This window comes from Salmo salar, chromosome ssa07 (assembly GCF_905237065.1).
Source record: "Salmo salar chromosome ssa07, Ssal_v3.1, whole genome shotgun sequence".
In the NCBI taxonomy this organism is placed as follows: Eukaryota; Metazoa; Chordata; class Actinopteri; order Salmoniformes; family Salmonidae; genus Salmo; species Salmo salar.
Genome location: NC_059448.1, coordinates 37,332,570 through 37,359,102, shown reverse-complemented (window position 1 = coordinate 37,359,102; position 26,533 = coordinate 37,332,570). Strand labels below are relative to the sequence as shown.

The window sequence follows — 26,533 nt, the reverse complement described above, 5'->3', positions numbered from 1 at the left end:
TGTATCGCTGCCAGCATGGCTGGGCAGGATGCTGTTTACCATTACCCTAATCACCTACCTGATTGGATTTCAGTTCATTCATCACAGGAGGAGCAGGACTGTGGAGAAGAAACCTTTGGCTGAGCTGATCGGAGTCCTTTTGCTGTGGCTAATCATGCTCCATTGCTATAATCGTGAAACATTTTGCCAGACCAGTGTTTCTGCTTCAAGTTAAAGTGCAGCAGCTGGGCTGGAGGGTTTTGGCAGAAATAGCAAAAGAAAACCCAAAAAACGGTGACGGCACGTTTTGGACGCGACTCTTGCACGAACGAGAACGCACCATATATGCTCAAAAACCTGCCTGCCTCTACTCCATGGCAGAAAATAACAAGGGCAGAACCACTCTAATTCTTCTAATAGCCAGTAACAGCAGGTCCTACTAATGTCATCATAGGAGGACGAAGTCATGTACAAAAAGTTTGTATCTTCACGTTATACTTCTTTAAAATCAAAACGTAAAAGTTGTTTGTGCTCCCATATAAGTGCATGTGCAGTTACATATGCGTCGGCCGCATCAAAACCGGCAGGGTAATTAATAGTGCACTTGTCACAATTTAGTTGAAATATGACAAACAAGCGAAAAACATGCAGTCCTAAGAAGTTCCACTTGGATAAACAAGTCTGAAACCACAGAACTGTGAGAAAGTGTGCTGCCTTGATAGGCCAGTAGAGGTGAGGTGGGGAAGTGTTTAGGGAGCGCACCCGTAGCCGGATGTCAAAGGTCAGAATGCTGAACGGCCCTTCTTTATGCAGCCCTGCACGGACAGAACAGCAGGATCCCTATAAACTGACCAGGACACTCACGCACGGACACAGAGAGCCGTTTGAGAGCCGTGCGAACCAACTACTCACATGTACAGTACACGTCACACACAATTTATGTTATAAAACATAATGCCTTTAATCTGAGGTCCTTAGGAAACATGCCGTTTATCCGATATGGTTATCTTTCGGAATGTGTCTCAATGCATATAGGATTTGTAAGATTTGTTTTCATTTAGTCTTCAGGCTAAGAATAAAATGGAACATTTTCATAAGTAGTCATTATTAGCCTAGCTTAGGCACCAATACAGAATCGCTTATAGACTGTACTAAATCCTGAGTAGGCAGTGATAAGCTATACTACTGTATGGCATAGGGGAACGTGTGTCAAGCAAAGGACAACAGCCATATCTTAATGAAGTTCTCTACATTTTCCCACCATTGACTCACCACCCACATGAAAAGAAATACTATGGAATAAAAACTGTAGTATTCACTGTAGTGTTTTTGCAGACTCAACTGCAGAATTTACAGTTAACTTTAGTATACAGTGCATTCAGAAAGTATTCAGACCTTGACTTTTCACATTTTGTTACTTATTCAAAAAAAATAGATCTACACACAAGACCCCATAATGACAAAGCAAAAACAGGTTTTTAGAAATTTTTGCAAATGTATAGAAAAAAACTGAAATGTACATTTACATAAGTAAAATCAGACCCTTTACTCAGTACTTTTTTGAAGCAACTGTGGCAGCGATTACAGCCTTGTGTCTTCTTGGGTTTGATGCTACGATCTTAGAACACCTGTATTTGGGGAGTTTCTTCCATTCTTCTCTGCAGATCCTCTCAGTACTGGAACCTATTTCAGTCTAAGTCAAACATTGACAAGTAAATCTGGCAGTCCTATTTTATGACATTTCCATTGGATCAGAGCATGACATTTTACCCTTTCACACTGAGTTGTTATTGAAAGGGAGAGAGCTGGAAAGATTTTTCAAATACATTGAGGAACTACTGTCATTCTCAATGGATGTAAATCACTTTGTTTGCTTGCTGTTTGAGGTGAAGAAAACACTACTCTGAGAAGCTCCAAAGCTCATTAGCCAAATCAGAAACACTAATCAGATCCCGACATAAGTACATTACATTTGCCTACGTTTGTGAACAGGCCAAGTAGCCTATAGGCCTACTTCTACGAGAAGGGGAAGACTTACCATAACCAAAGTAACAAAAATTGTAGATTAGAAATGATAGGAATTAAAGGTAAATGTATTACTGGTGATATATGTAATGGGGAATTGATACACCAAAAATAAAAACAAACAAGTCACGAAATGAAGTTATGAAACAATAAAATGTGCACAAATTGGCGGGAGAGAGATGTGCATCTGGGCGCATGGTCAATCCAATGTCCGCATTGGCCATGCAGTATTTACGGTGATATCAGGTCATTCATTCTTCTCGGAGCAGTGCAGAGCTGTTGTCAAGTAAGTGAGTTTGTGTTAATACAGGATGTACCGCCCCAACCTACCATCAACCAATCATGGCAATATGGAGCTATACAGAGCCCTTCGCATTGTTACAACATTTGGGAGGCGCATGGCGATACGGTACGGAGATCGATTTGGCCTCTGGAGGCTCCGCAATTGCATCACACCCTCCATATGGAGCCGCCGATCACATTTTCGAATCAAGCACACATTGGCTTTTAGTTTAGCCCTCCGCAATTGATTAGTTCACTGATATGGGCACAAGTATAGAGTACAGGTCAAAAGTTTGGACACACTCATTCAAGGGTTTTTCTTAATTTGTACTATTTTCTACATTGTAGAATAATAGTGAAGACATCAATACTATGAAATAACACATAAGAATCATGTAATCACCAAAAAAAAGTTACAAATCAAAATACACTTTATAATTTGAGAATCTTCAAAGTAGCCACCCTTTGCCTTGACAGCTTTGCACACTCTTGGCATTCTCTCAACCAGCTTCCTCTGGAATGCTTTTCCAACAGACTTGAAACAGTTCTCACATATGTTGAGCACTTGTTGGCTGCTTTTCCTTCACTCCGCGGTCCAACTCATCCCAAACCATCTCAATTGGGTTGAGGTCAGGTGATTGTGGAGGTCAGGTCATCTGATGCAGCACTCCATCACTCTCCTTGGTCAAATAGCCCTTATACAGCCTGGAGGTGTTGGGTCATTGTCCCGCTGAAAAACAAATGATAGTCCCACTAAGCGCAACCCAGATGGGATGGCATATCGCTGCAGAAAGCTGTGGTAGCCATGCTGGTTAAGTATGCCTTGAATTCTAAATAAATCACTGACAGTGTCACCAGCAAAGCACCCCCACAACTAATCCATGTTTCATGGTGGGAACCACACATGCGGAGATCATCAGTTCACCTACTCTGCGTCTCACAAAGACACGGCGGTTTGAATCGAAAAATCTCAATTTGGACTCATCGGACAGATTTCCACCGGTCTGATGTCCATCGCTGGTGTTTCTTGGGTTTGAAATGATACGGTCGGAAACTTTCTGGTGCATTTCCGGAATTTTTCCGGCAATATTCCATGGGAAGTTACGCTCTGGAATTTGGGGAATTTTGCTTAAATTCATCAAAAAAAAATTAGCTTATAACAGTGAACCTTTGCGGGTTACACATAAGGCAATTCTAGGTCTTGTGGCATATTTTGGTTAAACTATCTCCAATTCAATGGAATTGTAACCCTCTGCATGCACAGTGCATTCTTCCATCACATGTACAGCCGATTCTCAAGATCTTTCACACTAATGATATGCCATTGAGCCCACACTACTACACTGTGAGCCAAGGATGACATGCTTTCTGGTAAGTTTTGATTACAACACTGGGTGGGGTGAATATATTTTATATACTTTTATGTTAACTAGTGAATAGTAGTCTACAGCAAAGTGTGTTTAAATCATTTCTAACTTATTAACAATTTCTGCTAGTTAGATTTTGCTACCATGTGGGTATCAGCTTGCTAACTGAGTGTTAATTCACCTCTTTCCATACACGTTTCATTTTAAAACATTTATCTTACAAAGGAGTTGTTAAATTGAAGTGCTTAACTATTTATCTGTACATTTTTTTTTTTTACTCATTTCATTTCTAATCTTTACAGGAAAATGCCACGGGCACCATCTGATGTATGGAGACATTTCACTGCAGCTAATGTAGAAGGAAAAGCTGTGTACATCTGCAAATACTGTGCCAAATCATATGTGAAGAATGCAACAAAGATGCAGAATAATCTGGCCAAGTGCATAAAGTTCCCTCAGCACTTACAACAAGCAACCTCTGACAAAAGTCCCTCTACTTCTATTCGAGGTCAAAACTATGAATCAGACACCTTATCGATAGCAACAGCTCAAGGTCCTCCAGAAATCAGAAGGTTTTTTTAACTCAATGGAGGAACATAGTCACAGAAATGCTGATGAGTGTCTTGCTCGAGCTGTGTACGCAACTTGTTCACCTCTGATGCTCACAGGCAATGTGTATTGGAAGAGATTTCTGAATGTTCTTCACCCAGCATACACCCCTCCAACCAGACATGCTTTATCTACTCATTTGATGGATTCGGAGTTCAGAGTTCAAGTGAAGGTCAAGCAAATAGAGAAAGCAGACTATTCCAAGCATCACTGATGGGTGGTCGAATGTTCGTGGGCAAGAAATAATGAACTACATCATCTCCACCCCTCAACCAGCATTCGACAAGAGCACAGACAAGGAACAGACACACCGCTCTCTACATTGCAGATGAGCTGAAGGCAGTCATCAATGACCTTGGACCACAGAAGGTATTTGCACTGGTGACAGACAATGCTGCGAACATGAAGGCTGCTTGGTCTACCCTCACATCACACCAATTGGCAGTGCTGCTCATGCATTCAATCTGCTCCTCAAGGACATCATGGCACTGAAAACAATGGATACACTCTACAAGAGAGCCAAGGAAATGGTTAGGTATGTGAAGCATCAAGTTATAGCAGCAATCTACCTCACCAAGCCAAGTGAGAAGAATAACAGCACCACATTGAAGCTGCCCAGCAACACCTATTGGGGTGGTGTTGTCATCATGTTTGACAGTCTCCTGGAGGGGAAGGAGTCTCTCCAAGAAATGGCCATATCACAGTCTGCCGATATAGACAGCCCCATCAAGAGGATCCTCCTGGATTATGTATTTTGGGAGAGAGTGGTAAGCAGCCTGAAACCTATAGCAGTAGCCATTGCACGGATTGAGGGAGACAATGCCATCCTGTCTGATGTTCAGACTCTGCTTGCAGATGTAAGAGAAGAAATCCGTACTGCCCTGCCCACTTCACTGTTGCTCCAAGCAGAGGAAACTGCAGTTCTGAAATGCATCAAAAAGCGTGAAGACTTCTGCCTGAAGCCCATACACGCCACAGCGTACATGTTGGACCCCAAGTATGCTGGCAAGATCCTCCTGTCTGGTGCAGAGATCAACAAGGCCTATGGTGTCATCGCTACTGTGTCTCATCACCTTGGCCTGGATGAGGGCAAGGTTCTTGGCAGTCTGGCGAAGTATACTTCCAAGCAAGGGCTTTGGATGGAGATGCAATATGGCAGTCGTGCCAACATATCTCATCAGCCACCTGGTGGAAGGAACATTGTGGATCTGAGGCTTTTTCCCCTGTTGCCTCCATCATCCTCCAAATCCCACCAACAAGAACAAATTCATATTTACAATGACGGCCTATGATGTGAGATGTGTCTGTTACTTGAACTCTGAAGCATTTATTTGGGCTTCAATTTCTGAGACTGATAACTCTAGTGAACTTATCCTCTGCAGCAGAGGTAACTCTGGGTCTTCCTTTCCTGTGGTGGTCCTCATGGGAGCCAGTTTCATCATAGCGCTTGATGGTTTTTGCGACTGCCCTTGAAGAAACTTTCAACGTTCTTGAACTGTTCCGGATTGACTGACCTTCATGTCTTAAAGTAATGGACTGTCGTTTCTCTTTGCTTATTTGAGCTGTTCTTGGCATAATATGGACTTAGCCCCATTTGGTAAAAGACCATATTTTGTATACCACCCCTACCTTGTCACAACACAACTGATTGGGTCAAACACATTAAAAAGGAAAGCAATTCCACAAATTAACTTTTAACAAGGCTCACCTGTTAACTGAAATGCATTCCAGGTGACTACCTCATGAAGCTGGTTAAGAGAATGCCAAGAGTGTGCAAAGTTGCCATCAAGGCAAAGGGTGGCTACTTTGAAGAATCTCACAAACAAATCAAAATATATTTTATAACACGTTTTTGGTTACTTCATGATTCCATGAGTTATTTATGCATGTAGAAAACAGTAAAAATAAAGAAAAACCTTTGAATGTAGGTGTGTCCAAACTTTTGACTGACACACACGCGCTCACAGCTCTACTAAAATAAATCAACCAGTCGACTAATTGGGGTTTGCCATAGTGTGAAGTATAGAATTCTACAGAATTCTATAGTAATTACTGTAGTATTTTTTTATGTGGGCATTGACTCTATTGCAGTTAATCCATGGGAATTGACTACATAATGCAGGCACGCAATACAATAACCTCAGTGATGGACAGCCAGGCAGGCATCCACCTCCCAGACAACAAGCTACACAACACTACAACCCGTCTATTGTAGCCACTGTGTATCCTTGACTTAACTTCAAAACTACACAAGGCCAGAACGTTTCCTTAACATTTCCTGTACGACTGCCAGATCCAACCCTGTAGGTTGTTTTTTCAGATTATGTGTATACAAGAAAAACAACATTCATTATAGCGATAAAGTATTGTGGTGATGCCAGCATAGAGCCGAGTAGTACATTACTAGCCTGGTCCCAAGATCAATGTTATGAAGGAGGCAAGACAGCACAAACAGATCTGGAACCAGGCTAGTGCATTCCCCAGAAGGCTGCGAAACAAGCCGTGGTCTGACGCTCCACAGCAGCATGCACCTCATTAGCTGATCTAATTTACTAAATCAGGACCTTAAACCCTGCTACATGAAGGAAGAGATAGGCAGGTGGTGACGTCAACTCCCAAACTACCATAAACACAGCTCCACTGCAGCCCACGGAGGAAGAAGTTGGTATGTAAAGAAGTAGTGTGAAGACTTTTCCATTTTGGAATCTTGCTGCAGTATGGAACACAGAGCAAAATTGAGGAGGGAATTCTGGAACTCTAAGAAGTAGTGTTTTGAGCTGGGAGGAAGGATACAGAGGTAAAAAGGTTGGGTGCTTTCGATGCTGAACTTCTTTTCAGAGGTATTCACAGACATTTTTTGCATGACAGTAATAGCCAGTCCTTGTCATATAATTTCCCACCGGCTCCATCATCTATTGTGACATCCCTTTTTTGTGACTGAAAGCAAATGCACACACACACACTACTACAATGTAGCTGATGGCTGTTGAAGGGAATAACTGGAGCCATTGTCCGGACCCACTGAGGCAGACTGAAGATGTGTGGGCAAATGCGTCGGGACAGAACTATTGACTGACATACAGGGGTCGCTCTCTTTACCTCCATCTATTTGTTACCTTACCTGACCACTTTGGTTCCTCCTCTTATGGCCTGCATATCAATCATACACCCAGTGTTCATGTACGAAGCCAGGTTGATCTCTGAGAACTCGGCCTGTGAAACAAGGAGAAAAAACACCACGCTGAGTTATACACATTGACTGGGCGATAGAAGTATCAAATTACTGTAAAAACACAATTTACATGAGTATATAGGCCTGAAACGTAAAAAAAAAAGTCCTTTAACTTTCAACATTAACATAAAAAGCCTTTCAGGCTTTCTGTAAAAAAAATAGACATCTTTGAACTATATGAGTGTAAAACATTCCACACACACACACTTGGATGTGAGTGGGAAACATCAAAGTACTTTGCAACAGATAATACCCATCACTCATAACCTATGACGTCATGTGTAAGTGGGTGGTGTGGTAGGCTCTACCACTTAAGCTCCAGTCACCCCTTCTCTAGGGGCATGAGGGACCATAGAAATAGAGTTACTATAACGAGAAACCCCAAGTCAATGAGGTCACAATGGGTGGTAATACTATTTCTCTACTATATTACGGCAGACCAGCTAGATCTAATGTCTATTATATTATGGCAGACCAGCTAGATCTAATGTCTATTATATTATGGCAGACCAGCTAGATCTAATGTCTATTATATTATGGCAGACCAGCTAGATCTAATGTCTATTATATTATGGCAGACCAGCTAGATATATTATTTCTCTGTGAGGGGTGGGAGAGAGCGCTTTGCGAGAGAGAACGAAAGACTAATCAAGTTATCCAGAGTCTGTCTGTGGCCTCCCAGAGAGGACAGGACAGCAGAGGCCTTGTGACAGGGAGGGAGGCTTGAGCCCAGGCAGCTACTTAATGACTTGATCAAACTCCCAGGCAGAGCAGAGATCCTCTCTGGAGGGGAAGGGACATTGCAGCTTGGCCTGTCTGGAAGAGAGCTCTGGGAACAGAGGGACTAAAATGGGGCATTAGGGGCCAAGTGCCTCCATTGTCTCATGTAATTACAGGTTAAAAATAGATTTGCTCCAGAGATTTAGCTCCAATGAATCTGGTTTTAGTCCCTCACTTGCTGACCGTGTTCTCAGGACAGTACCTTGCAAGGGGACACGTGTTAAACGCATCTTGTACCCAAACGTAATAAATTCATAGTAGATTCCAAATCTACATACATCCACTTCAGCCCAGACACAGGTCACATACATTATTAGCCATTGATAAATACTGCACAGTACATTCAGGAACATGCACAATGGGTGTGGCCCTTTAAGGAAACGTGGTATTGAGACAGCCACTTTCCCCATCCATGGAGAACCCAAGAGCATAATATCCAAACACATGACATTCTCTATGTATGGCATGTCTGCTAAAGTCAGGGCTGATAAAAATACACCATATTTATGATTGAGAACCACAGAGACTGGCCAATGAATGATGCTGTCCTAAGCCAGGAATCAGGAAGGAATTAAACTACATTTAAAAACACATGACATTTTTTTTTCAAATCATAATAAAATAATCACTGCAGTCATTTACATTTTAGTCATTTAGCAAACGCTCTTATCCAGAGCGACTTACAGTAGTGAATGCATACATTTCATGCATTTTGGATTTTTTTTTTTTTTTTTTTACTGGCCCCCCCGTGGGAATCGAACCCACAACCCTGGCGTTGCACACACCTTGCGAGCGTTGCAAACACCATGCTCTACCAACTGAGCCACAGTGAAGACGGAGGGGACAGTCATTTCAGTTTGGGATTGTTTTTGATCATATGCTGGGTTCATGTCTTTGTTTTTGGCCTTGGTGACCTTGTTTGGGTGTTGGTACCATAACAGATGGTACCAGCACCCTAGACCCACTCCAATTCGCATACCTTACCCAACAGATCCACAGATGATGCAATCACACTCCACACCACCCTTTCTCACAAAAGGAACACCTACGTGACAATGCTATTCATTGACTACAGCACAGCGTTCAACACCATAGTGCCCTCAAAGCTCGTCACTAAGCTAAGGATCCTGGGACAAAACACCTCCCTCTGCAACTGGATCCTGGACTTCCTGACGAGCCGCCCCCAGGTGGTAAGAGTAGGCAACAATACGTCTGCCACACTGATCCTTAACACTGTGGCCCCTCGGGGGGGGGGGGTGGTGGTGTACTTAGTCCCCTCCTGTATTCCCTGTTCACCCACGACTGCGTGGACAAACACGACTCCAACACCATCATTAAGTTTGCTGACGACACAACAGTGGTAGGCCTGAACACCGACAACGATGAGACAGCCTATAGGGAGGTGGTCAGAGAACTGGCAGTGTGGTGCCAGGACAACAACCTCTCTAATGTGAGCAAGACAAAAAGGAGCTGATCGTGGACTACAGTAAAAGGCAGGCCGAACAGGCCCCCATTAACATTGACGGGGCTGTAGTGGAGCGGTTCGAGAGTGTCAAGTTTCTTGGTGTCCACATCACCAACAAACTATCATGGTCCAAACATACCAAGACAGTCGTGAAGAGGGCACAACCCTCACCCCCCCCCCCCCCCCCAACATTCCTGCCCTACTTTACTGTGAACACGCTTCCAACATGTTAGCGCTGTGGAGATGGAGACCAGTCACTGAGGAGGGCAGTCTACTCAGGATGGAAGGGGAGGTGAGGGTTAGGGGGTCAAAGGTCAAGAAGGATTGGTTTCAGTCCGTATACTGCAGTGTGGAATGTTACAGGCCAATGTTACAAAGTAGAGCTCGTCTCAAGCCTTCCAAGTACTAGCTAGGTGCTCCCATTAGAGGAACCAAAAGCCCCCAGAGAGATCAGCAAGATGTTGACCTCAGACTTCTAGTGGTTACATTTGTCAGATTTAACATCACTTTTAAGTGTGTAGTGACACTAATGCAGGCATTTTAATGGGTTCTCAATGTGTAGTCCTGCCCCTTTTCCACTGTGACAAATTCAAATTTGGCAGATCTGGTTGACTCCAAAACACAACATTACAGAGAGCGTGGTGGTGTCATCATTTGTCATAAGAGGAATGTACATGGGCTCGTAGTGGGCCAAATTCAATAATTCACTATTCGTAAAGGCCACATGGTTAAACAATGAGACACCAATCTGAATAAACAAGGTACACTAAGTGTACAAAACATTATGAACTTTCCATGATATAGACTGACCTGGTGATTCCAGGTGAAAGCTATGATCCCTTATTGACGTCACTTGTTAAATCCCCTTCAATCAGTGTAGATGAAGGAAGGAATTTAAAGAAGGACTTTAAAGCCTTGAGACAATAGAGACATGGATTTTGCAAGACAAAAATACTTAAGTGCCTTTGCATGGGTTATGGTGGTGGTCCACCACCCAAACGACATCCAGCCAACATGACATCTGTGGGAAGCATTGGGCCAGCATCCCTGTGGAACGCTTTCGACAACTCGTAGAGTCCATGCCCTGACGAACTGAGTCTGTTCTGAGGACAAAAGCGGTGGTGTAAGTTAATTTTAGAAAGGTGTTCTTAATGTTTTGTACACTACATGTATATTCAGATTGTGGTAGAGTCAAACAAGATGGGACTGACATTGTTTAGCTGCTCTAGTGTTAATACCAACGTTGTCAAAGTAAAGCCACAGAACGTCGTTCGAACATGTGCTGTGCAAATAGAAAAACAAAAGCCATCTGCGTAGGCATTGTATTTGGCCGATGAACGCGGATGACAAAAACTCCACCAGAACATGGATGACTTAAAGTTCCCATTCAGGCATTTTGAGTTCAGCCTCTGAAGTATTGATGGAGAAACATGAGCTTGTCCTCTAACCTGAAAAGCACTCTGCCACATGTCAGTGAGGTTTCAATCTTGATAAAGGTCGCAACCTGAAGAGACCATAACTTTCCTTAACTTCCAGTGTTTGTTGTTTGTGAAGCACCAGCATTGTCCTTCAGCTATCTGGAGAGTGGATACTTTGTAGGAAAGGATGCAGGCAAAAGGCCTACATTTATTTGAATAGAAAAGTGTCTTCTGTACAGTTTGTTGCAACCAATATACTCCAGAATCCTAATCAAAATGCTCAATTTCAAAATACAACAAATATGCCTTCCTTTCAACTCTGTGGCCAGCACAAACAAAAAGTATGGGCGTGTATGTCTTTCAGAACAATGTGCCAACTTAAGAAAACAGTATTTTGTTCTGTGAACCCCCCTCTTTTTATTTATTGTGTTGCACTCACAGAGGAGAAGAGAGCTGGGGCGAGTAAAATGCCCTAATCTCATTTACGGGACAGCAAGTAGCCACTCTCAATGTGCCTCAAAAACACAACACACTGGAACTTGGCTCCCTTCCCCTCCTTAGCTCCCTCCACTGATACCCGCCTCTCAACGAAACATCTGTGTGCTCGGCACAATGCTTTGCCGTCACCAAGAAAGACTGTTAAAGATGCGACACACAAATGCAGAGAAACAAAACATCTACAAACACACGCCAAACATTCCAGTACACAGATCTGCAATCTGGCAAATTGCAATCCCTCAACAGGGGCCTACGTTGACATTTGCTGTGACCAGATCAAACCAGAAGAGTGGGCTAGTTTCTGGCAACAACCAAAAACACTCCAACTCCTGCTATTGGCTGGCTGGCTCGGTGAGGCCCTATGTCATGGGACAGTTATGGATGAGCCATTTGTGTGACTGGGGCGAGTGCCCGGGACACTGGGCCCGTTTGACAGTGCCATGGTTACCATCAGGGTAATAGATTCAGTTGTGTGTTAGAGCAGCTCTCACCCTGGGAAAGGAAAACAGGACAGGATACATAGGAACTGCCTTCTCTCCTCTTTAACTGCCCCCAGTGCACAAATCTGCCTTCCTCTGACCGCCACTACGATCGTCATTGATGTCATTTAAAACGGTGGATCTCTGTGTTGCCAGAATCTCTAAAACGTGCCAGGAGTCTGCAGCACAGTCTGATTCTGGTATCCAACATACCAAGCACTCCGGCCAGAGAACCATCTTTCTAGGACTATTCTCCGAGTGCCTAAATTATACTCACACCAAATAAATGGCAACAGTTGTCTACCACAACCTTTTAATATTCGTGGAACAGGATCTGAAGTACTCCTGTCCTAAATGTAGTGTTTTTAAAACCCTACCCTGGCCTCAAGAAGAGTGTTCCATGATTTAACTGATTAAAGTCTCTCGGGGCTCTGTAGTGTTCCATCCTTGTAGCGGTCTTGGGCAAATCTTCACTTGAGATGGAGTTATGCATGTGCACAAATTCCTCGACTAACCGGTGCCCCCCGCACATCGACTCTGTACCGGTACCCCCTGTATATAGCCTCGCTATTGTTATTTTACTGCTGCTATTTAATTATTTGTGACTTTTATTTATTTTGTAGGTAATTTTTCTTAACTTCATTGTTGGTTAAGGCTTGTGACGTAAGCAGTTTACTGTAAGATCTACACCTGTTGTATTTGGGGCATGTGACAAATAAAATTTGATTTGAATTAGAGTATGAGAGGGTTTGTGTATTTTAAAGTCGATTAGGCCCTCTGAACAGCTGGCGGAGGGTATAAATCAAAATGCTGAGAGCACTCTGCCCAACTGTACCACACACACAGGGCCCCAGGACAACACACAGCAAGACTCCAAATACCACCCCCCTCCTCCCTTCTGGCCCTCGCTAACATCACAGCGCTCATCTGAAATCTTTGGGAGTATTTTTAGAATTCTGCTAACGGGTGTCATTGAGGTTCAGGTGCACAAGATGCCTTTCGCTATGGTCAGGTGACAAACGTGTAAACGAAAACTTGTGGTCTGGAGTAAAAACCACATGCAAATATAAAGCATTATCCAACATTCATAGCGTGATAAGAGATTTTACTCGAACTCCGCTAGCTTCTGCTGGCAAAAAGCCTGTGATTGATATTGACATCTGCAACAGTTATAGAACAATTCGATCCTGTATGAGGTATCATGCTCTTAGCACACAGGGTACTGATAAACAATGACAAGAGCTCAACTCCTAGAACTGTGGCAAACCCTCTTTCACAGAAAGGATTCTCTGCTGACCTCTTCATGTCTGAGCTGCATTTAGCCTAAACTGCCTGCTCCTCCCCCCTACCACCCCCAATCATTAAAGGGCCCATTATACCTCCTGTAAAAGAAACAGTCAGCCTGACCAAATCCCTCTCAATATATATATTGAGAGGGATTTGGTCAGGCTGACTTATATATATACATACATACATACATACATACATACATACATACATACATACATACATACACAAACGCAACAGTCGGAGTGGGAAACCTAAAATAGCTCCTGGTGATAAAAATAGATGTGGGGTAGGCAAAGGAAGGCTCCCATCTTGTGGTTTCTTTTGGGTCCAAACATAGCCGTTTTTTTCTACAGCAGAAATGACCGTTTACTTGGAATAAATACACTTCACCTCATTTATCTGAACAAACGTGTGCTGCATTGTAAGGCAGTGGAGTCTGAGGAGAGCAACCTTTCCATAATAGTAACCTTATTTAAAAAAAAAAAAAACTAAATAAATACATTTACAAAAATTACAAAAATACAATAAAAATAAAAAATAACAAAATTAAAATTGGCTATATCGGGCAGAGCTGCACTTGCTCAAGTTGGTCAAGAAAGGGCAACAGGAGTCTTTGTACACAGTTTGCCAGTGCTGAACATCAATCTTGTAACAACGTCAACACAGATGGGGGGGGGGTGAGGCGATTACGAAGGGTACGGAAAAACAAGGTGGAGGGGACCAGAGCAGGAATTCTGTCCTCACTGAGGTCATAGGCCTGGCGAGCAGATGTTTCCCCTTCTAACCTGTCTAGAACTCGTTGGACGGGAACCCAGAGAAACTTGCTTTTATACATTCTCAAATCGAACCTCCTGGACGTTCTAATCCATTTGGAATCATGTCTGTGACGTTAGCGTCGCATTGACGCAGATTAAGCGAGCAAGCAGCCTTGGAAAAAACATCACTCACAGGGGGGAAAGAAACAATGTCATGATCGAGATCCTCAGCTTGGCACTGCTTAGCCCCCAAGCAGAGAGAAGCAGCACACATCCAAAATACTTCAAAAAGAGGCAAAAGGGCATTGTGGGAGACCGAAAAAGAAAAAAGAATAATACATAAGCCCCGTGTATGCCCCTTTAGAGCACATCAGCAATCCGGACACACACAAGATCTCCTGGCACAAGTGTGTAGAGATAAGAGTGGGCACAGTCAAAAGGTGCTGGGTATCTTGGAGCACTTATTGAGAGATTGATAAGACTCCCAGAGGGTAAGTCATTGAGGATCTGGGCAGCAGCTCAAGGCCGATCTGTGCCAAAGGAAAACCCTGGGAACGAGTTCAGTTGGACGTGCCTGGCATGAGGCAGGATACCTGTGGTACCTAGGGCAACATCTGGCGTCAAGAAGGTCTAGTAAATCAGACACAGCATATTTTTCTTGCTGAACTTGAAGCTTGGAAAACTGACATGGGGGGGGGGGGGGAGATTTGTTCACACTCTTTTCATGTATCGTATACGCCTACTTGCAGATGTGCACCACCCAACAGAACGTTCAAACTTTGTTGAAGCAGTCACTGGACACGCATGAAGCAGCTAGCTTGACACTGGATGATAACGCTCACTCTTATGGAACTCGTGAAATTTAGGGAGCACAATGAAGCAATTGATTAATGTTAGGTGGGACCTAACTTTCAATTGATGCACTGCTCTCAGTTCTATTCATGCAACCCAGTGAAATATGAGCGTGAAGAGATTTTTATATATATATATATATATATATATATATATATATATATATATATATATATGCAAGGACTACTCAGGCACAAGGTGACACCGATATAGAGCTTAGCTATAAGCTGAATATAAAAAAAGCTCAGAGCTCTGTTTGTAATCTGCATAGTGCAATGTAGAGTGTGTTGAAGACATTTTGTAATCTGTGTTTAAGTGTTAAGGGTTTTATACATGTCAAGGCTTCAAGAAAGTAAACCTTCAAAGCAGGGCCTCGGCCGTGTGGAGGAGTGTTTTATGACAACATGCTTACAACTGAAATATTTTAAATGGGGTTGGGGAGAGGGGCATATCAAGAGACACACTATATACACAAAATTGTGCACAGCCCTTCAAATTACTGGATTCTGCCATTTCAGCCACACCCGTTGCTGACAAGTATAAAATTGAGCACACAGCCATGTAATCTCCATAAACAAACATTGGCAGTAGAACGGCCTTACTGAAGAGCTCAGTGACTTTCAACGTGGCACAGTCATAGGATGCCACCTTGCCAACAAGTCAGTTGGTCAAATGTCTGCCCTGCTAGAGCTGCCCCAGTCAACTGTAAGTGCTGTTATTGTGAAGTGGAAACATGTAGGAGAAACAACGGCTCAGCCGCGAAGTGGTAGGCCACACAAGCTCACAGAATGGGACCACAGAGTGCTGAAGTGCGTAAAAATCGTCTGTCCTGCGTTGCAACAGTCACTACGGAGTTCCAAACTGCCTCTGGAAGCAATGTCAGCACAAGAACTGTTCGTCGGGAGCTTCATGAAATGGGTTTCCATGGCCGAGCAGCCGCACACAAGCCTAAAATCACCATGCGCAATACCAAGTGTCAGCTGGAGTGGTGTAAAGCTCACGCCAATGGACTCTGGAGTAGTGAATCATGCTTCACCATCTGGCAGTCCGACGGACGAATCTGGGTTTTGTGGATGCCAACAGAACACTACCTGCTCCAATGCATAGTGCCAACTGTAAAGTTCAGTGGAGGAGGAATAATGGTCTGGGGCTGTTTTTAAGGTTTGGGTTGGCCCCTTAGTTCCAGTGAAGGGAAATATTAAAGCTACAGCATACAATGCCATTCTAGACGATTCTGTGCTTCCAACTTCGCGGTAACAGGTCAGGGAAGGCCCTTTCTTGTTTCAGCATGACAATGCCCCAGTGCACAAAGAGAGGTCCATACAGAAATGGTTTGTCGAGATCGGTGTGGAAGAACCCTGACCTCAACTCCATCGAACACCTGTGGGATCAATTGGAACGCCAACTGCAAGTCAGGCCTAATCGCCCAACATCAGTGCCCGACCTCACTAATGCTCGCGGCTGAACGGAAGCAAGTCTACGCAGCAATGTTCCAACATCTAGTGGAAAGCCGTCCCAGAGAACATAGGCTGTTATAGCAAAAGGTGGACAAACTCCATATTAATGCCCATGAGTTTGGAATGAGATGTTCGACGAGCAGGTGTTCACATACTTTTGTTCATGTAGCGTACCAGACCTCAATAGGCCTCTCCCTCTTTCTCTCCCTCAGCTATCAGACGCTGCCAAGGGTAGCCTGTACACTGCCTGTGCCGCAGACTGGCACCTTATATGGCAGCAGCTGGGTGAAGAGCAGGAGAGAGCTAGCTAGTATGGCGTTGGGCACAAGTTGAGTTCAGAGCAGAGTGAGGGACGACAGCACTGCAGAGCTAAGGATGTAGGAAAGAGAGGAAAAGAGTGAGAGAGCAAGGGGGCTCTGTTTTTACTGTAGTTTTCTGAAAAGGGGTCATCATCCCATCACATTGATCCAACTTTTCACACAGGGATTGGGTTTCCTTCCTCCTTGAGCTTTATGTTAGATGTACTAACACCCGGCGAGGGGTCCAGCTGGGCTGTGTAGGGCGGGAAGGTTGGAGGCGGTGGGCAATTAGCATCTGACTTGTTACCCTGCGAGGAGCGGAGGAGGACTTCTGGGAAACAGCAGAGGGTCTGGCAAAAAGAAAAAGGGTTGTTTGGGCTGGGGGGGTTAGGGGGCTCGAGGGTGCGACCCCCCCTAGCAGTCCCTTCACTCTTGATTTAAGGGTCCTTATTAAGAGCCGCCACGTTTTTATTTGGGTTTGCTCTCAGCAACGCCACAAACTGCTACAAAAAATGCAGAGCCCCCATATTTCACATCTCTTTAAAAAACAAAAATCAGGATTTTAACTCAGAACTCCAAGCCCCACCAGCCCGGCTACGGTCTCAATATTACTGAGAATGAGATGTGAAAACAACAGAGTGTTGAGCAAACAGAGAGCCTATAAAGTCCCTGGCCTGGTCTTTTGTGGTTCGCTTTTTCCTTCTACAAATAAATCCCACCACTTAATTTCAAAGACAACGACTCCGGTCTGCCCAATCGCTTGCGGATGTAGGGCCAAGATTTTAGGAGGGAAATTAGATGTTATCTACCCACCGAAAATACTATATGTCTAGACAGTTGCGTATTTTTGCATATACATTGGCACAGACTGCATCTTTTCATATATATATTTTTTTTAATAAATGCCAATAAAACCTGCCGTAATTGTGCTACAGGGTTACGAACTGGTTAGTTCAGGGGAAAGTTTGTCTGACAAAACATTTATAAAAGAGGTACCTGATGGGAGAATCAGAGAAACCATTGGTATGTGTTAACACAGTGCGGAATGAAAATCAAACTACGGTCATTGCTAGCTTCTGATTAAAATAAAAAGCGTTGACTCATAACTGTAAGGGACTGCTTCTGACATGAGTCCAGAAAACATTTAAATCCTCCCTGCGTGTAATCCAATGCTGAGAAGGTGAGTACATAAAAATAAGTACATTCTATCAGGCAGCCAAGCACATACTGTACACACACAGAGCATGCCAACATGATAAACAGGCTAACTGGGGCATGGGAGTAAAAAGGCCTCGTACGTGTCTAATAAGTATGTAATACCTGCTGCTACCCAGCTGTTAAAGCTCGCATGCTATCCTAATGGTGCTTGAATAAAAGAGCTTGGATTCCTAGTGGATTATGGGTTAAAAAAAAAGAAAAAAAAAAGATGTGGGTCAAGTCAGTCAACCAGGAGTTGCATCAGCTGAGCTAACAAAACCCAATCCCTCATCTGAGCAATCTCCAGCCACATGGAGAAGTCATCAGTCCCTCCAGCTCTAACGCCACCAACCTGCTCCACCCGGATGTCGTACTCCCCGTTCAACTTCTTCCCTCGGAAACACTTGGCCCTGTGAGGAAAGAAATGGGAAAGAGACTAATGAGACAAGATCACAACTTTCAGAGCTTATAAACTTTCACCACATAGTAGCCTAGGTGAGTTTCTAGACAGGACAACATTGTCTACAGGCTTGAAATGACCTGTGTAGAGACGACGACTAGAAAATAGCTTCTCCAGTATCACCTAAATTCTGTATAATTATTAAAAGGTATCCGCTGTAATGGCCACCTGTGCATACCACTACACTTCTGTTTTTTTTCACCAACCTAGAAAAGTACATAGTCACAACAGTATGCAGTCAAAACAACCTCAGAATAATCTGTTCATTTGATTGAGGAAGGCTGAAACGTCAAGTTTTCCAAAACAGCTTGAGACCACTGACATGTTTGTTTCCATGATTACAGCATTATGTGGTCCTGGTGTAGTACCATACAAGCAAACTTTCCCAGACTAAAAACCACCTGAGCATCATAATCAGTCAGAACATCATATCTCCCACCTATTAGGCACCTCATCAAGAAACAGCGAGCGAGCGGAAAAAAGAGGCGCACCTCAAATCAAAAGTATATTACAGATGTATGACTCAACGCCCCTGAATAGGACTCAATGTCCCTGTACACAAACAGTAAGAGTGATGTCCTTTTTCTGTCTGAAAACCCATTTCCTGTTCCTAACCATGACATCCTTACAGGCCAGGCATCAGGCTTCACTGGCATCGTCAAACCCCATAGGCAAGAAACCTGATAACACTTTTAGACAGCCTTGAAACAAAAACACACCCACAAAAACACAAGGAACAAACGAGGCAGAAACCAACGGGGATGGTGTCGCTTTAAACAGCGAAGGGGGTGGACATTCACATAAATCTGGACATTTCAGATATGCACACTTTTGGGCGTTAAGAGCTCTACGTTTATAGCCTGTGTCTTTGCCAACACTCTGTGGGTGCAGCCGGTGAACTCTCACACCTAGCAGGTGTCTGTCTGTCTGTCTGTCTTCTACATGCTGGAAGCTCCTGATCATTAGGGCACAGCCTGTTAAGGATTTAGAGTAACTGCCTCTAAACTAAACTTCTTTGTGATTGCACATTTTCTGTTATCACACATTTTTGTCATGGCGTCTTTTCGGTGCCAAAAAAAATAAATAAATAAATGGTCATCCAAGCTTCTCGCATTCTTTCCCGTCTCTTCTTGCAACGTTCTACTAATCACTCCTTGCAGGGCCGGCGCCAGAACGAATGACATTTCATTTCCATAGTGGGGGAAAAAATTATATTTAAAAAAGTACAGGACCACCTGTGTGCGCACGCTGCAAAATAAAAAATACAAAAATAGAACCCCTGGGCCTCGATAGACCCCCTTCAAGCTAATGAGCAGTCATTATGGCTGCAAAATTTTAAACAGCGTAATTAATACATTTTCTATATAAAAAAATTATTAAAAAAAAATTTAAAAAATCACTTCTTGGGTAACAGAATACTATTTTTATCAGTTTGTTACTGTTGGACAGGTCTCAAACATTTTCTAGCATGAGAGCTACATTAAAATTATGAAACATGTTCGGAGTTGCTCAGACTTTTTTTTTTGTAGCTTTCATAAGAACTTTGTATTTTACTGATTTCCATTTTCCTTGGTTTGGGATTTTTTTCTCTAGATTTTCACTCTAAAAACAACAATTATTTCTTAGAGAATCAATGAAATTGGAGGTTCTGAGTCCATTTCAATGCTTAAATCACAGAAGAAGAAAAAAAAAAGTTAAGGGGGGGAAACGCATTCGATTTTTTTGAGTAACACCCCTTTGATTGTGCATTTTGTGAGACGTTTTTGTTGCTGTACATGTCATGACAGAGCTTGCAAAACAAATACCGATCCGATTGATATCATTATATAATTCTGCCAGGTAAATCTACTGCATCATTACCGCTAACTGGCTAAGTGACTGAGACAAACACACACACACACACCCTCCACACCACAGACACACAGGGGCAACATTGCTGGGAATTAATTGGACAGTGTTACGTGTAGCTCAAATTGCCTTAAACTAACTAGGGATAATGTCAAAATGGATTTCATTGGATAGTAGCCAGGAGCTTAAGTTGTCTGATACTTGACAGTTTGCGGTAGAGTTCTCATTCCCAGCCCAAATCAGACGGGGCCTGACTGCCCGGTGATGATAAAACGCTTGATTGTATTTAAAAAAATTACAATTAAAAATTAAAAAAGGCATGTATGACTTGACTCCTATGCTGTGTAATGGTATGATATGAATGATTGTCGCAAATCAGCGCAATGGCGCTGCTTTTTTACAGAAATATTTGGCGAGCTACTCATAGCTGGGCTAAGAGCTATTGGTAGCTTGTGATGAACCTGCTGGAGACCCCTGCTATTTAAAAACACCAACATTCAAGTGCTCAACACATTTTATCCTTGGACTGCATTTGCTAATATAAGGCTCGATATGACAGCAGTTAAAAATAGTAAACTGTCAGCTCATTAGAGCATGTCCATGTCACATAAACAAGAAAAGCTGGTGAATGCGTTGCTAATGTTGTTTTTTGCTTGAGATGTAGGGCCTGGTCTCTCAATGACATTTTGAGCTGATAAAAATCAGCCAGTAGCATTGTCATCGGCTTGTTCAATCCAAACGGGCCGTCCCTCCTCTCTCCTCTTTCACTTGGTGGTGGCGCAGGCATCTGCTCAGTGCACACTGTTCTGGCTTTTTATGCGAGTCGGCCTCAGAGGTGTAGGTTCAGGCTGAGGCCTCAGAATCAGAAGAATAATCAGAGATGTTGTGATTCATTTCTTCCCCACCATCGGAGTCGTTTTCATTCAGATTTTGTAGCAATGCTAATGCAGCATGTGCATCCAGTCATCTTAGTCTTCTTGCCACTTGAAAATTACGCAAGCTCTCACTGTGTAATCCAAGTAGGCCAGAGTAGACAGCTTGGAGTCGGTGTACTGATATAGAGCACATACCATTTTGAGATTTGAATAGTTCAAAACAGAAATGCCCGTCCTGTTCTTCATTCATAAATTGGTGATTACATCATCATCTTCCGCTTCCCCTCACCTCATTAACTCACCCATTCTCCCCCATGATACTTTACTTCATTTATTTAATGTTGTTATATCTGTTCAATTGGTTGTTTCAGTATAGTTTAGGTTCAGTTGAGGCAATTATCGGGGTGATTATCAACTGGGCATGGCCCCTTCAACTATCGGGAGAAGGCTCGGAGCAGGCTCTGCTGTCAGGAGAAGAAACTATCTCACCGGAGAAAGCATCCGAGTGAGCTAAACAGCACCCCTCTGTCTTACTATATGTAGCCCATGTATCTGATGCTGTCTGGACAAAAAGATTATGACATGCCATACTATTTTTGTCCAGACAGCATCAGATACACATAATGACACAGAGGAGAGCTGTTGTTTCGCACGCTCCGCTTATTCATAAATCGGAGATTGATGCGTCTTCTGGTTTAGAAAAATACCTACAAAAATAAGAAATAAAAGTAACAAATAATTAAAGAGCAGCTGTAAAAGAACAATAGCGAGCCTATATACAGGGGGTACCGGTAGAGAGTCAATGTGCGGGGGCACCGGTTAGAATCCCCCCCCCATCCCTGCTTTCCATATGCTGCTTTACAGTCACAGACGCAAATGAGGTTCATCTCATCACCGATCTTCTAGCTGTTGAGCTGTTGACTATAAGATCCATGGTTATCCTTCCCTGTCATTCAACATGACGGTAGTAAAGCAGAAGACCAGGAGGCTTCCGTATGTGCTAAAAATGACATGTTTTCAAGCCAAGGCATTCATTGCGCAACTTGTCATCACTTCAAATGATAAATTGAATCAGTTGGACTTTAAAAAAAAGGTTCTGGAGGTGGGCAGCCCTTCCCATGGTTCCAAGAGTAAACACCCAGACAGGATTTGGCCCATGTTCTCCCCAAACACTCACTCTTACACAGTCACACACCCATTGTAAAAACATCATGCAGAGGAATCCAGAATCTTTACCATGACACTTTTCTCCTCATTGCATTAGTCTCCCATAAAGCCAAAGTGAGTAATGTATTTTGACAGATGAAATCTGGAATTTGTCCTTTCTTAGAAGTGAAAACATGGGTTACGCTATATGACAATAAGAACTCACAGCCAGATTTTTCCCACAGCCATCACAATTACCCTCACTTTGACAGCAGATATGACAATGACATCAGTGATTGTACTGCATTTACCAAAGAGCGGTTGGATAGAGTAATCTAATATAGGATCATTCAAGAGCCAGTACATTGTTCAGACTCAAACAACAAACTGACAGTTTCTTGGCTTGCAGAATATCATGTGGCATGGCATTCTTAGGAGGGTGTGGCATGACAGGGAGCCAATGGCAAGTCTGATAAGGAGGGAAATATGGTGAGAGAGAGGGACGAGGCGGTAAGCAAGAGAAAGAAGGAGAGAGGGAATCCTGGGAATGAGAGATTCCGAAAGACGGTGAGAGAAAAACAGAGAGAGGTGAAAACAGGAGTGAGAGATCCAGAGCTTGCGAAAGATAGAATGAGAAATGGAGAGAGAGAAAGGAAGCGGGAAAGAGATGAGTGAGAAACAGAAAAAGTGATGAGGATGGGGATGTTGTGGGTGGTGAAAGCTGCTGTGTGTGTGTGTGTGTGTGTGTGTGTTTACCACCATTGTGCCCCAGTCAGAGTTAGAGGCCAGGCCTGTCAGGGAAGCCCAGCGTTTCCCCGGCGACCAGCAGCCTCTCCTCTGGTATGCTCTGGAGGAAATGTGGCCCCGAGGCAGAGGGCAATGATGGATGGACATGGGACACCCTCACCAACACTAACCCTCACCCACAACTAAAGACACTAATAGCTTGGATATACAGTACTGAGCTACTAGTTCTAATCCAGCTGTCTGTGCAAACACCTCCCAAGAGGAGACAAATATTACAGTCATGTTCTGTCAGCTATGAGATTCTATTAAATATTAACAAAATTAAAAAGGTCAATTCATGGCACATAAAGACTGTGGCAAAGCTACCACACATGTAACACTGATTGGTATTTAGTGTAATAGTGTAAATCAAACCCATTTCAGATAAGAGATCCTATCAGCCATCGATCAGGGCATCATAAAAAATAAAAATGTAATTCTCATACTTGGCTAAGATATTTGGGTAATCATGGATCACTAAAGCTTTTAAAGTTTCAATGGCTGCATTACACCACATGATCCCAAGGCTTGGATATAGGTCAAATGGTGTTACAATAACTTACCTTAATATGGAATGAACCTGGTATTAAAGCACATCAAAACCAGATTAATGCACCGAGGTACCGAAAGAGACAAAGCGAGAAAACTTTGTCCAATTTCACTAGTCCTCTTTCGTCTACAAATGAAATCTGGGATTTTGAAGCGAAACAGAGCAACAGTTTGTTGCCTCCCATCAGACAAACATTGATCCTGAATTACAAACACCGCTCTTTTTTGGTTGCCTGGTGGGAACGGACGACTGTCATCATAAGGTTTTATTGTGGTTATTTATCTCGTGGTCGTTCGCCTGCGGTCCGGGGCAACCAAGCTTTCGGTCTGTGTTAAGTTTTTGGTCCAGATAAAATACTTGTGTTGGCAACCGTAGCAACAATAAAAGTGCCGGGAGATAGGATCAATGTTGATTTATGGAGATGCAGTAAAAACACAAAGGCATCTGAGGACTAATGGAAAGCTTAGGCAGCCACAAAGTGAACTTTTCATGAACTATTGTACCTTTCAAATGGGAATCACAGATTTAAAGCCCCAGATTTCACCTAAAACCCATGAACTACTACCATACCTTAAGGGTTTTATAAAGCTTTCCATAGCATCCCTAGCAAGTGTCCTCCACTAAAATAGATGTAAACTTTCTCATGTTGAATAAATAAGACATCCACTTAATTTCAACCCCGTTTACAACGCCATCTGCACACCTACTGCTGCATATATTGTGGTAGCTGGCAGAATGGTGTTGACAATTCCACCGGACCCTGTTAAAGTTAGTGTCTGCGAAATGACTAAATCAGAAACTAGATGTTGTGGTAATGGAGGCCCATTTAAACACTTCTGGAGCTTTAAGTTTCCCCTACAACGCCAGCCAAGTACATGGAATAGAATGGAGACAGACGGTAGCAGGAGGGTTCACAGAGAACTGACATCTGTAGTAGCACTACACGGCCATCAACACGTTAAACCGAAGAAAGAAAACTAGCATGCCTAAATGTACGTTTGTTTCACATCGTCTTAAACAAATAGTGAGGGGGGGGGAGAAGAGGCACCATGATCCATACACGTTGCTAAAGCAGCAGCCAAATATTTCGCATTTAAAAGGCTTTCACAAGTTGTACTTCTCTCTCAGGGGTATTGCTCAATGGTTAACTGTTGAGCTGCTGCTATTCTTCACTCTAACGCCACCTTTGATATGGTAGCCTGGTCCCAGATGTGTTTGCGCCGTCTTGCCAACTCAACCACATCTGGGACCAGGCTATTGAAGTAGATTTAGAGTCAATATGGCAAGGCAAGTCTATTATAATGAATTACAGTGATTTAAAAAGAGATTCTAAAAAAAAAAAAAGAGGAGAACCTCAAGGGACAAATTACACCAAGTGTGTAGGTCTACATGAAAATGGGCCATGCTGCTGCTACAAAGCTCAATCTTTGATGGTACACTGCTCACTCTATACCGAGAAAACATGTTCATCCCCATGTGTTCGAAATGGAATGATTACAAAAGAAAAAGACCATGTATGTGCCACTTGAACAGATCTGTATTGTGGTGGCAGATCATGTGTTCACAGGTAGTATTGAATGGTTAGAGGTAACCCAGGGAGCAATGCTCAACACAGGTACATATTCTCTTGAGTTTTCCGATAGGTTATCAGCTAGCGCCACCTGCTGTTCATAACTCAGTGTTACTCCACACAGAGAATGTGGAGAAACATCAGCGCTCAAGTCGGTTGTGATCTTGCGGCAGGTGGACTACAGTGCCTCAGTGTGGTCAAAAATGAAACACCTTAGTTTTCATATGGTAATATGCCAATGCTGTTTATATCAAACATTATGCATAAAAATACTTCAAGACCGATATTTATTACATCCATTTCCACACGTCACCAAACGATAGAAGACTACATGGTTGATACCATACACACAAACATAATGGCATGCTTGGTAAGGGATTCACTTAACTTCACACTGACAGCTGAGCACTTGTACCTGAATACATGCACTTAGTATGTTCACTTATAGACCTAAGCTTAAAATGGACATGGTGCCTGGGCAAACGGATATGAACACAAAGGCCCACTACACTGTACAAACAAGGGACGTCTGCTATACTGTGTATAATAAGGCCAAGGCCAAGTTTAATTGAGACACTTAATCACAATTCTTTTGATATGGTATCCAGTATGTTTTTATGTTTGGCCCATGTCTGCACAGAGGACCTATGAAACATTCATACTATTATGAAAAAGATGCTGTCAAACTGAATCTGAACATGCCTCATTAACAAATGCAGTTTCCCCCCCTTCAGTCTGGTTGCAACTCAAAAGCTCTAATACATCCTCAGTAACGTGTCAAAGCCATCTCCTACAAATAATTATACAGCGGGAAAAATATTTACTTTTAAACACTGCCGAGTTGTCATAGGCAGAGTGTACTGTATAAAGCTGCAGTGAGCTCCTTAGAGAACAGAGGGGATCTACAGTAGATAATGAAGGGCTTCTTCTGCACGGCTTAATTACAGCTACACGATGAGATGAAAGGGAATGAGACATTTTGGGATCCCAGATGGGCTTTAAAAAGGAGAAGATTTAAGTCTTGCACACTGACAGCACAGTCTGCTGGGACAGAACTTAGTAATAATCCCAAGACCAGTCAGGCCTCCCTGTAGAATCTTAATGGAGAGCTGAGGGCAGCGGCCAAGTTCAGAGGGAGAGATATTCTAGTCAGACTTAACCCATAAGAGTCTAAGCCTGCGGAGGATGGTTCTACTAACCTATATGGAATTGTTTTAAGAAGGTCATAACAAGGATCATTTTTCTATTTGATTTGGAATTTTAAGATCCCTTGAAGTATCCCCCCAAAATATTTTTGGGGGACTCACTCTCTCA

At 43.1% G+C, this 26,533-nt stretch overlaps 1 protein-coding gene across 1 annotated transcript in view; it reads right to left on the bottom strand.

Annotated features, from left to right (window-relative positions):
- LOC106609096 (synapsin-3) overlaps positions 1–26,533 on the bottom strand; it is a 111,699-nt gene that overhangs the window by 72,917 nt on the left and 12,249 nt on the right. The window contains exons 3-4 of the mRNA XM_014207499.2: positions 18,337–18,394; positions 7,384–7,475 (exon numbers count right to left, since the gene is read on the bottom strand). Coding sequence (XP_014062974.2) covers positions 7,384–7,475; positions 18,337–18,394 — 150 coding nt within the window. The remainder of the gene's footprint in view (positions 1–7,383; positions 7,476–18,336; positions 18,395–26,533) is intronic.